This window comes from Sebastes fasciatus, chromosome 14 (genome assembly GCF_043250625.1).
Source record: "Sebastes fasciatus isolate fSebFas1 chromosome 14, fSebFas1.pri, whole genome shotgun sequence".
NCBI classification, from domain to species: domain Eukaryota; kingdom Metazoa; phylum Chordata; class Actinopteri; order Perciformes; family Sebastidae; genus Sebastes; species Sebastes fasciatus.
The window spans coordinates 8,242,307-8,255,246 of NC_133808.1; the positions used below are offsets into that span (position 1 = coordinate 8,242,307).

Here is a 12,940-nt window from a genome sequence, read left to right on the forward strand (position 1 = left end):
CTTGTAGTCTACTGTTTAGCTGTAACATGAGAAAGTTTGTGACCCGGCAGCCATGTTGAGATCAGTTGAGAAAATACAGAGCACCGCCGACCAGCCAGAGCAAACTTTCTCATTTTACAGCTAAACAGTACAGTACAAGATGTTTCTGAAAACATTTGAGGAGAGAAATAGGCATTACAGTAACAGAATATTGATTCATATTTGATCAGCGCTGCTCAGTTTGACTGTTTGATCGGCATTCATGAGTGATTGACAGCTGCCTCTGTTGAATGAACAGCCAATAGGAACGCTGTCTCTCTGAAATGACCTGTGATTGGCCAAAGTCTCCCATCACGCGAAGATTATTTTTTTAAAGCCTGAAAACAGAGCCATGAGGAGGTGCAGTAGTCTAATTATCTCTCAAAATACTTGAATTACAATATACTGAAAGGTTATTTTGGAATTTTTGCCAAATGATGCCAAAAACATTCAGCCTACTGCAGGTGTAACTGGAGGTCTAATGCGGCTAGAACCACAGCATTAATAGGTTTCCTTACACATTATGTTCTTCTCCACGTATGTGAATTGTTGACGCCAGGCCACAGAAAACTGCAAAGTTATTTTCATGTGAGATAAACGTGACAGCAGTAAGCCCCAAACGACAAATATAATTCAATATTCAACATCCTTTATCGAGCCCAGCCTGCTCTGTAAAGACCAACTAAAACATATCGAGAGAGAGGAAAAAATAAAAGATTACTAAATTAGAAACAGCAAAATATTTATTCACCAGTCAAAACATAAACTTCAAAATATGAGGTCTGAGGACTGACATCCACACGTTGATGCATGCATGCCAAGACTTCTGCAAATTTGTTTCAAGGCAACCTCTAAGTGCTAAAACCGAATGGACGAACTGTACATACTAGTGTGTGTATTTCTATTGTGTGGGAAGGGTCTGTTAGGTTAGCGATAAAAATATACTGACAGTAATGAGAAACACATTTCTCCTTCGAAATCAGATCCGAATCTATACATCAGGTGGGTTTCAGAGAGCAGAATAAGAAATAATATAATACAACATTTGTGTCTGAAATTTTTTTTTAACATATGAATTAACAAGGGGGAAGCTATATTAGTTGATTAGCACATAAATAGGCAGGTCTCGGAGAAGAGCTTGCAGCATTCATGCAAGGTGATGGATGTGTTTTTGGTACATCTCTATCAGGGAGTGGGACTGGAGGAAGAGTTTATCCAAACTTTGTTTTCTCCCTCTGTACCAAGCGAGCGAAAAAAGGGTGGCAGTGGTGGGTTATCAGTTCTCAAGGAAAGCCACGTAGTCAGTGAGTCTGGCCAACTGCTGCTCATTTGGAACCAATGAGACGGGGGGAGGATCTGTTGAGAGAGAGGACAGGAGAAAGAGACGTAGGAGGAGAGATTGAGTCAGAGAGGGGATTCCTTGTTGCGCCAAGTACAATCGATCTCCTTACATCTCCCCAGCTTTAACTTGGTGGCTGCGGCACCACGTGTTCCAACTCAGACAGACTCAGCAGGTCACAGGTTTCAAGTTAACCACCACACTGTCGACATCTGAGCTCACCGCTTCCCCGGACATGTTTAACAACACTACCTACAGAGTCTCCCCCATGTGTCTGTGAAACATTCAGCCTGGGGATCATTCCAACACTTTATCTCAACCAGAATGATTTCCTGTGCGAGATCCACTCTACAACCAAAATTACCAAACACTATTAAGTCCTGGTGGCGCTTTGGAGGGGGAAAAAAAAGCAGACATGTGAGGATTAATGGTGAGTGGGTTAGCGTGTTGCATTGGACATGTGCGCGGCAGATGGTGTTCTGTCCGATGATTACAGAGAACAGGACATACCACAACCTCCTCCTTTGACTGTTTGCATAAATCAGCAAGTTTCTCTTACAAGATAGATAAATCTACGAGACTCTGTGCTTGAGGAGATGTGATGATGTGATAAAAATCTTGACAAAATGAGGGAGCATAGAAGAAAAGAAACGGGAATGGATGAGGTAACCTTTGGAAATATGGACATTAGACAAGGGAGACTCAAGAGATTCTAGGAAAAAGAAAATGTCATCTGTCTTTCATTGAGATTAAAATGGCTCTTAAATCCCCTACACTCAACAGTTTTATGTGCATAAAATAAAATACTGGAGAAGAGTAGCAGGAAGGCGGGCGCAGGATTAATCATGAAGAGAAAACAGTTTTGGGCAACAGAGCAGTGGGCTGATGATGGGTACAGATTGAAAGTGCAATACTGCCACCTACCTGGCTTTTTTGGCATCACCATCCTGGTAGCGGGGTCTGCCTGCCAGCCCTGGGTCACCACACCTATGGACAAAGGACAAACAAACACCCTCATCAGCAAATGTATAAACGGTTTACCCCTGTAGAAACACTGCAATACTCACGCTGTTTTTATTACTAAAACATCTATTGAATTCTTGTGTAAATTTACCCTTTACTGCCTCTTCCACAGAGTATCCCACAAAGGCAGCGAAATCATCTGCTGCGATGGAAGTGTATGCCTGGGCCACTAGACTGTACGCCCTTTGCCGTGTGCTCTCTGTGGAGGATGCATGAGACACACAGAGACATTAATATCAGATAGGTACATAATATGGAGTGCATACATGCCAAAACTGTGCTCTGGTTCTATTTAAAGTGCATACAGTATATGGGCAACAGCAACTCACAGTGAACTTACAGACACACTTATGTTGTAATGTAATTTTAACATGGTATTTAAGAGTCCCGTTTCTTGAGAACAAAGTTGGTAATTAGCAACAGCACTGGAAGTCCTACACTGTGAGTAACAATCAAGAGAGACAGGTAGTGATGCAAACCCTTTAAACATGTAATAGCTAAACTGGATATGTATTACAGATAACCGTGACTCGTTTTTTTTCCTAGTCCAAATGAACATTTCAGATATCCACAATGACATTCTTCCTATCCACAGTTGTCATTTCAGATTAAGACTGATGGATTATGGACATACACATGCATGGTGTGATGACATTTCTCCTAGGAAGAATGACGTTGTGGATATCTGAAATGTTCCTTTTGACTATGAAGAATTAGATTACAAATATCTACAATACATATCCCGTCGAGCTATTGAATGTTAAAAAAAGGCCACTTATACTTTTTAAGGAGTTAAATATATTTTAAATTTAGTTTTGATTAGTACATCCAAGTTGTAGATATCTTGAAATTCAAATTCTACTACAAAAGATTATTACTGTGGATATCTTTAATTACCATTCTGACTAGTGAGAATACAATTTTGACTAGGATAAATGCTATTATAAATATCTTAAATGTAATGACAGATAGGAGTGTGGTTTGATTAAATGTTAAAACGGCTTGCCATACAGGTGGGGCTGTAAAAAAAAAAAAAAAAGTATTACTCTGCTATGACTATTAGCAGTCAGAGGTGAGTATGTTTTGGTAAAATGTCAAGTGAATGCTTGAGATCTGCATTTTTTACTTCATGTCCTTCCTGCTCTTGCTAATTTAATGTATACAAGGTCTGCTTCTGGTAATTCTGTGTGTTTGAGTTTTTGAAGTGGCTTCCTCTCATCACCCCCAAACAAGCGCAAACAAGTTAACAACTGACAGGAGTTGGTTTGAAATTAAAATTAAGCTATACTGAGTAAAACCTCTGGGTTGTCTGTCTTTCATTGCTTCTCGCATCTGGGTTTGTTTTAAATCACATGGTGCATTTGTTGTTAGGTAACCTTGGATTTGATAATGATGAACTCATGAGCAAAAACAAATAAGAAATCAAGATTTTCCATAATCAAGAACACTTAAAAATAGATCATGTGAAATGAAGCATGCTGAATGAATGCTCAATGAAGCTAGATGAATCATGGTTATTATAGTATGCTGTGCAGTGCTTACTCTAAAAACAACTTAAGTCTTTATCAACAGGCCCTGGTTTAGGCTTCCTGAAACGTCAAAGCTGCCACTTTGATCTCGCCTGACTTGACACGGTGCTGTTGTTTGTGCAGATAAGTTTAAGAGTGACAGGGCCTCACAACAGCATGGAACATACACCGTCCGGCGTGCATTTGGTGCCGCTCCTGCGGCTATCACGTAAATGCCTCAGGGTTGTGGCCTTTCGTGTTTTAAAGCCTAGCAACGGTCTATGTGTACCAACAGCCTGTTGCAGCGGCTAGCAGCAGTAACAATAACAAGTGGGATGAGAAAAGACAGCTGTGAGTGGAAGGCCGGAGATATGTCAAGAGCACTTTCCCATTCTGCCGTCCAAAGGGGCTTCCTGTTCTCCCTGTTATTGTAACGGTTGTCCAAAAAGAGATGGAAGGACTGAAAAATATTATCTTGGAAAACTATGTCAAGGCAGAGTTTATGCACCAGTTGTGTTGGAAGGTACTTCATTTTTATTGTGTCATGGTTTTAATCACAGTTGACTTTAGAGTAATATTGGCAGTCCTTATTTAGACACTATGATGATTAAGCGGACTGTTTTAATGGTGTGGTTCCAGAGAAATGTGGCTGAGATACTATTGTTTTGTTATTCTGGTGTCTCACTTTTGATGAACGGCTACAGAGGAAACTGGTCGAGTTGTTTTTCCCCCGCTGTAGTCAGTGTAAAAACTCCCATCTGTTAAAAGTGAACCACATATCAAACTGCTTCTTGTGTTGGATCAACTTTCTGCGTATTAGAAAATAAATGCTCCAAACACAGCCAAGCAGGTCATCTCCAGGGGCTTTTTGTAACACAGTCCCCAGGCAGACATGTATTTTTACCATGGACTTTTGACCGTTGGGAGATGACTCGTGCGGCAACTGGACTGGCCTTTCTTAGTATGCCCTCTGACACTCACGTTGGGTTGGAGCTGCTGAGCAAGACATCCATGAGTGGGAGGACAGGAGTTTTATGGAGGAGAAATAGGACCTGGCCTGTTCTTCCCCGAGTCTATTCCAGGGCCGCTATCATTTCTCACCCTCTCACCTCTTAAAAATAGCCCCCACTTTTCACCAGCAAAGGCAAAGCAGACAGGACATGGCAAGGGCTTTTATTTTTAAATACAGCCTATTGCCAAGTAAGAGTGACAACAGTCTGGGAGATATTTTTTGAGGGAAGCACTCTACATACTGGGTCTTTCTTTGTTTGTTCCCTTAACTTAAACTTCATGTTTTAGTTTAGCAATAATGCAAATAGGTGCTTAACTTCATGCAGCTTTATTCCACATTCCATCAAAGACAGATTTGGTGATTACAGGCAGATCAGCTGATCACCAACTCCACACAAAGTTAGACAAAGTGAGACGAACACAAATAACTATTTCCATAAGCTACATATAAGGAAATTATGTGTAATTTACATTTATCCAGACCAATTTCTTAGTTTAACTGGCTTAGAAGTACAAAAGTATAAAAAGAAGTTAAGAAAAAGTATGAATACGACATTGAAATTAAATATTGCACTGAAAGTAAGGGCAAGCCAGTTCAGCCCACATCCACCGTAACTTTGTATTTCTTTCAACATCAAATGCAGTTCCTAACATAAACACTTTGTGTCCAAAAAAACTTCAAAAGCACATATTACAGTTCTTCCTACAAGTCCATAACTACTTCAATTTTCATTATTCCTCCTCCTCTTCTTCCTCCTCCTCCTCTGCGTCCTCAAATTCATCCTCATCGGCCCCTCCAAAGTCCATTTTCGCCAGGACTGCTTCAACGTGCTCTGTTGACAAAGTGAAGTGGTCCATCTTCTCGAAGCCCGGCTCTGGCCTCTCTTCCCCCAGTGAGCATTTAGCTGCATCTTTGGTCTGCACGATGAGGCCCTTGGAGGCCAACAGAAACTCAGCAGCGCCACCCTGCTCCAATGCCCTCACAGCCGTGTCTGTGAGCTCTGAACTGGTCTGCAGTCGTTCACCGTAGCGTTGAGCCAGCGCCCGCAGAGCTGCCACCTTTTCATCTTGCTCTTTACCAATCTGCTCTAGTAGAATGGTCTTGCGCTCCTCCAGGACAGCATATAGCAGGTCAAAGCGTTCAGCTAGCCCTTGCTTAGCTCGCTGAGCATTGTCCTGCACAGCACGGCAGGCATCTTCCATCTGGTTGAGCAGGGCCTGCAGGCGGCCATTGCCGGCCACCAGGGTATCGATAGCATTACTCAGTTCACCCTTCTGGGCCTGGTAGACACTTGCTAAAGGTGACACCTCACAGTCCTTGTGCTGGCCAAACACTTTGCACATGGAGCAGGTGGGTACCTGGCAGGTCATGCAATAGATGTTGATTTTCTCATCCTCGTGTTCTTGGCACATCGGCTCTTTGGAGTCTTTAGGCTTCAGGGTGGTTTCTGGGCTTCCACCGCCGCTACCTTCTTGCTGCTGCTTATAGAGGTCGATGATATTTTCTACCAACAGGTTACGTTGGAGCCCATGCACACCATGGCGGTCAAGCACAACCTCAAAACGGCAGGTAGGACAACGAAAGACGCCACCGGAGAAGCGGTATGGGTTGCGCGAGTCGTAGAGGTCACTGGCACAACTACGGCACAAGTTGTGTTGGCAGGGCAGGATGACCACAGGCTTGGTGAACATTTCCAGGCAGATGGGGCAGCTCAGCTGCTTCTCGAGGCTATCCATGGGGCTCGGGGGCCGAACCATAGATCCTGTCCTCTGAACGTCCATTATGGAAACGTCTCTAACTGTAGTTAGACCAGCAAGTTCCTAATTTTCACAAGAGAAAACTACAAGCTTCCCGCTCTCTGTTGGTTTCAAAAAGTTACCAAAATAAAGGGCAAACTCTGTGAACTTATCCTTCGTGTGTGCTGTTGCTTGTGAAATGCCGATATCTATTCTGGCTGAGAGCTGGCAGCTCTGTCCTTTATACCAGCCCCTCACAGCTGGTGACATCCGATCCTCTCCACCAACCAGAGAACACATTCCTGCCTGCTTGCTGCCTTGGGATCTTTTCAGAGAAATGCCCCCCCCTTCTACTCAGTGCTGCATGTGTCACCCGTCCCAGTGGGCCCTGTGTCCCTTCTTACAGTGACAGAGGTGGTGGACAGAGCAGAGACCACCAGGGTCCACGTGACAGAGAGGGAGCTCAATCTTATTGGTAAACAAGTCAATGTCAACATCCTGTGACTTCTGTGTTGTTTTGACCATATTATCCCCTTTGGTTTGTTGTTAATTTCATAGTTTGCTGTTTATATAAACTAGTTTTGTTTGTGACAGGAAAACAGAAACTTTATAATTTCTGCATATACTTTTGACATTAATATCTAAATTTAAATCGACCAGTGGTATTAATCAATAGTAAATTGACAGTTTTGATGATTAATTACGTCTTTATTAAATCGTCTAGTTATAAGTCTTTCTTTTTTTTAAGCAAAAAATCATTTGCTGGTAAATGCTTTTCAAATATGAAAATGTACCTCTTTTTCTTTGTTTCTTTATAATTACATGTTGTGGTTTCCGACTGTATCAGACAAATTGAGAAAGACCTCACGTGAGCTCTGGTAATTTATGATGCCCACTTGGTGTTATTTTTCTAATATTAAAGCCTCATGTTTATGGCATGTTCATGGCCAATAACCTGTTGTGACTTGCCAGTGGCTTGTGATAAAGTGGTTATTTAGATAAACTGAAAAATGTTATTTTTGAACAAACACTCAATAGGAAGTGTATATAGTAAATATTAATGTACTTGGTAATAAGAACTTTATTATATAGATAATTTCTTTATAGGAAGAATTGCTGCCTTGTTTAAAACTGCTTATTAAAACCTTTCTAGAAGAGTAAAATGCGTGCATTTCGATTCAAACACTTAATTTCCCACATTCACCACATCAACCAAGCAAACTAATCAATAGTTGCCCATGTGTCTTAGGACATACCGTACGTCAGCATCTACAGCAGATCAACAAGAAGTACCGTAAACATGAGGGAGAAGCTATTCTTAAACTCTTGCACAAGGGAACCATCACATGATACGGATGCCCAAACAATTGTGAGCACGAGGGAAATAATTTCATATAGAGATTTTTCTCAAAATTAGGCACTTGATGTAAGAAAGCGATGTGTAAATCAAGACACACAAGTTACATTATCATGAGAGATTATCAGTGCAAGTGTGTGAGCATGTAAACTGATATCTTATTCAGAGTATTGTGTTGTAACCACCTGAACTAGCCTTCATGATACCAGTATGCCATACTGCTTGACATGAAAAGGTGTTGGATAAACACTCAAATTCAATCCCTTAATTTTCCAACATATTTCCCCCAGGTTGCATCATAGCTAAAACTGTTTTCAGCTGGTGCCCCCTGCTGATTGTAATTCTAAATCATGCAGAGGAAATGTAAATATTTTATTCCCTTCAATTTCCCTACAGGGAATTTTGATACAGTTTACCCGGAGCCAAATGTGTAAAGCATTTAAATATCATTTAGAAGTGTTTTAATAATCTAAAAAGCTAAATGACACATAAAGGAATGTGAGTGAAACGTCAGATAAGACATCATTTTTGTTGTTACCTCGAAGAGCCTCCATGACTGGAAGGATATTCTCTGACCATTGGAAAGCTGCGATGGTTGTGTAGATCCCTGGAAAGTCTCGCTGCCAAATGCGTTGGCCAACGGCCCAGATAGATGGTAATTCAGGGTTTGCCTGTATACAACAAGTGGAAAGGCATTTAAAAAATGTTTAGTATGGCTGTGGTTGTCATGTCACTGTAAAGAGCAGTCACACCCAAATACTTAGGATATTGAATCACAGTTGTTCCATTTTTTAACTGTCCTGCCAATTTTAAAACACCATTTAAAACACAAAATCTTGGGTTGTATACACAAGATGAGGCAGCTGAGCATCTGACTAGGAGTTGTGATCTGATTGGCAATACCATTATTCCATCTGCCTCAGCAGGCACTCAATGTTTTCCTGCCAGACAGAGGACAGTGATGGTAAATTTTCCCATGGTTATAAATTGCCAGCGTTTATGCAATCAGACAACTCAAAACATGTGTTATTAATAACCACATATTTATCTACATTTGAGCCATTGTTGTTCGTGGAGGGATAACAAATTATGTGCAATAAATCTGTATCAAAGAATTAAATGCAGTGTGTTCAACTTGATTAATAGACTTAAAGCTACTACAAGGAACTTTCATTTTGTGTTGACTTTGGCGGCTGTAGACAAAAGAGGTAGTGGTTCCAATGAGCACCACCACCTCGTGTCGTAAAGATCTTCATCTGTCAGACTCCCTATAGAAAACTTGCAATATGGCCTGGATCTCCAGCAGCGTGGTGTCGGCTCCCAGGAAGCAGGCGTTGAGCTCCAGCTTCTGCAGCTGCAGACGGACCCTGATGCCCCGCTGCAACTTCTCTCTGTCTGCCAGCACACAGTGGAAGTAGAACTTCCAGCCGAAGTCGCTGTACCATGTGAAAGATCCTCCCGGCCACCAACTTGTCTTTGGCCGGTCCAGCAGCGAGGCGAAGCTCTTCTCCTAGCCAGAGGAGGAGCCGCTGCTGCCGGGCGTGGAGCTGTCCGTCTCCTGCCGGAGCTCTGACGCATATCAAAAGGCAGCAGCATGGCCGGATCTGGATCTGAGTCTGTCCGCTGTGGACTGGCCTCTGGCAGCAACCAGTCCGCTGTGGACTGGTCACTGCCAGAAGCCCCGCTGGAGTCTGAGCTGAAGTGTTTTATGGTGAACCTGCGTGCCGTAAATCGTTTCGTCTGATGTCGTGGGAAATTGGACCCGATGACAGGCATTAAGAATAACTATATAGAAATAGTCAATCTTCTCACTGATGGTCTTGTTTGCTTAGGTATCACATAGAGGCATCAGTATTAAATTGAAACTGTTTCATAACCACCAAAATGAGAAGTTTTCTAAAGGGAGTCTGACAGATGAAGATCTTTACGACACGAGGTGGAGGTGCTCATTGGAAACACTACCTCTTTTGTCTACAGGGGCCGCCAAAGTCAACACAAAATGAAAGTTCCTTGGAGTAACTTTAAGCTCATGTTGGACAGCCAAATTTGTTTACTTTCCAGACTCGTCTTTATTATTTACTGTCAAGTAGAGGTCTCCATATGTTTTATTATGCTTACCGATTTTATTGCTTGAGGAATCCGTTTCCAGAGATACCTGCCATTATTCCTGTTGGAACCACATCAACAAGTTAGACCATATACAGAATCAGGTTACAGGCAGCAATAGAACACAGGGTTAGCAATATGGCTGACCCGAAGGCTTCGAAGCTTCGGTAATCGACCTCCAAGTCTAAACCAGTATTCAATTATTTATTTTTGGTTTGTTTTTTATTTTAAAATCCCCAAATAGCCCAGGAAATAAGGAATAATCTCACAACAATATTCATATACAACAACTAGTTATTCTCAGATGGATAGCGCTGTTTGTTGTGTGTAGCGGTGCATGTGTGTACACTAATGTGGCAGCGGCACTGTCCCGGGCACTGAAACGGGGGTGATGGAGACAGAAGAACATGTCAGCCTGCTGCGCTGCAAAGGACCTAGCACTAGTTAGCAGTGATATAACTGAACAGACTTCAGGTACCTACTGCAGCTTGCCACACACATATTCATTCCCAAACCAAATGTATTATTTGTAAAGCCATCCATGCACTATAATATGTGCTACAAAAAGTCGTAGCACAGAAAAGCTGACGAGGAAAAAGAGCATCCCAATTGTTTGCCAATTTATTTTGAAATTAAGGATGCTGTTGTATTTCTTTGATCAGAAGAAGTACAAAGAATAGACAAATTATGTGTTATCAATGAACCAAACATCTGAAAACAAATGCCCATCCATGCCCCAGACCCCATTTAAAAAAAAAAAACTGTAGACAAAGAGAGAAAACCTTGTAAGCTAATGAAGACAGACACAGAGTTGACTTACAGGTCATTATGAAGTAAATAGAGCGACATCAACTGAGCGTACACTTGAGGTGTTGCAATGCCCCCTGGAGCCTGTTGAAAAGAAATGCAGGAGTGATATTAAAGATGAAGCTGAATATTAGCAGGAAACCAAACTATAATTTCACTAAACAATCCATGCAGTATATTATAAAGATTATTCACTAATAGACATTAGCTACATAAGGCAGGCAAGGCAAGGCTGCTTTATTTGTATAGCACATTTCCGCAACAGGGCAATTCAAAGTGCTTCACATAAACATTCAAGAACATTGCGACAAAGTGCAAAAGAACATTAAGACATAATTAAAACAGTTATAAAAACATAAAAACATTAAAGATTAGAAAATAAAAACAAGCTAAAAATAAAAGATAGGATCGAAGCTAAAATAGAATATAACACGCAAGAGTAAAAGCTCTAGTTCAGTATAAGATCATTATCTGCTTTAATAAAAGGCAGCAGCAAACAGGAAAGTTTGAAGCTTTGATTTAAAAGAGTTGGAGCGGTCCTGCAGGTTTCTGGGAGCTTGTTCCAAATATTTGGTGCATATAACTGAATGCTGTTTCTGCATGTTTAGTTGTGACTCTGGGGACACTAAGCAGACCTGATCTAGATGACCTGAGAGGTCTGGATGGTTCATAACACAGCAGAAGATCAGAAATGTATTTTGGCCCTAAACCATTCAGTGCTTTGTAAACCAGCAGCAGTATTTTGAAATCAGTTCTCTGAGAGACAGGGAGCCAGTGTAGAGACCTCAGAACTGGACTGATATGATCCACTTTCTTGGTCTTAGTGAGGACAAATGCATGGACTAGTTTTTCCAAATCCTGCTGAGACATCAGTCCTCTAATTCTTCTTATATTCTTCAGGTGATAGAAGGCTGTCTTTGTAATAGTCTTAATATGCATGGTAAAACTCAGGTCAGAGTCCAGGACTACACCAAGATTTCTTTAGTTCTGACTCTGGGGACACTAAGCAGACCTGATCCAGATGTCCTGAGAGGTCTGGATGGTTCATAACACAGCAGAAGATCAGAAAGGTTAGCTACAGACTGTGCCTCCAACAACCAACACACCATCCAGTCAGTGTTGTTATTAGCTTCTGCTATAGCATTGTCCCTTACCTTACATTATTACTATGGTTATACAGTAACTAGTCAGTCATAGGGTTACCTGACGCTACAGGGTGAACATGTAGGTTATGGGAACCTAAATACAACAGCACTGTAGTATCAGCTGTAACATTAGTTGTGTTTATCAGCATAACGAAACAGGAAGAGATGTGTGGCTTTCTAATTGTAGCTAACTGGCTAGCTCATGTTAACAGGGCTGGGGATTAACTTGTGTTGTCCACCTGCCACTGTGGCTGGTGGACAACACACACTCAATAGAGTACTCAATAGTGAGTCAATGTAGCAGTGAGAGAAAGTGAAGTTAGCGTTAGAGTATCGTCAATGAGAGCAGGCTAGCTTCTTAGCATTGACGTTAGCCACAGCTGGTCATGAAACACTAGTATCTAGCGTTAGAGCAAAGCCTGCAGGTTATTAACAGTTATTGTTGGCACAAATAATGAATTTTGTGATTCAGTGCTTACCTCGAGCTCTTGAGCTTCACACTGCTCTAACAGTTTATCAAAGTTTTCCTCCATGATCAGAGCAGCAGGCATGTTGATGCCGAGCTGTGGCATCGGGACCGTCTTCTTCTTCTTCTTCTGTGTAACTGTAGCAGATTAGCAGCAGGACGGCGGTGATGCTGCCGTCAACTGGATAAAACACACACGACTGAATCTTCTGCTTCTTCTTCTTCTTCTTCGTCTTCGGTGTTTTACGGCAGCTGGCATCCTTTGTGTTGCATTGCTGCCTCCTCCTGGTTGTATCCGTCCACTACCTCTACTCTGCTACAGTCTCTTAATGAATCCAGTGTTGATCAGTAACCTAACAATCACCTTTCTCCTCTCCACCGTGTCCCTGCATCCAAGCAAATCCTCCACTGGTGCCAACCTCT

The 12,940-nt window shown here is 41.8% G+C and overlaps 2 protein-coding genes across 2 annotated transcripts; both read right to left on the reverse strand.

Annotated features, from left to right (window-relative positions):
• Window positions 1-743: 743 nt before the first annotated feature.
• On the reverse strand, window positions 744-12,735 carry cops8 (COP9 signalosome subunit 8). The gene is made up of 7 exons (XM_074658484.1): window positions 12,531-12,735; window positions 10,920-10,990; window positions 10,112-10,160; window positions 8,532-8,664; window positions 2,472-2,579; window positions 2,282-2,344; window positions 744-1,374 (listed from the first exon to the last, which is right to left on the reverse strand). Exons 1-7 carry the CDS (start codon window positions 12,621-12,623, stop codon window positions 1,295-1,297), a joined length of 597 nt encoding a protein of 198 aa, XP_074514585.1. The 5' UTR covers window positions 12,624-12,735; the 3' UTR covers window positions 744-1,294.
• On the reverse strand, window positions 5,212-6,846 carry trim63b (tripartite motif containing 63b). The gene has a single exon (XM_074658483.1). The coding sequence runs from the start codon at window positions 6,679-6,681 to the stop codon at window positions 5,632-5,634; it is 1,050 nt and encodes a 349-aa protein (XP_074514584.1). The 5' UTR covers window positions 6,682-6,846; the 3' UTR covers window positions 5,212-5,631.
• Window positions 12,736-12,940: the final 205 nt, after the last annotated feature.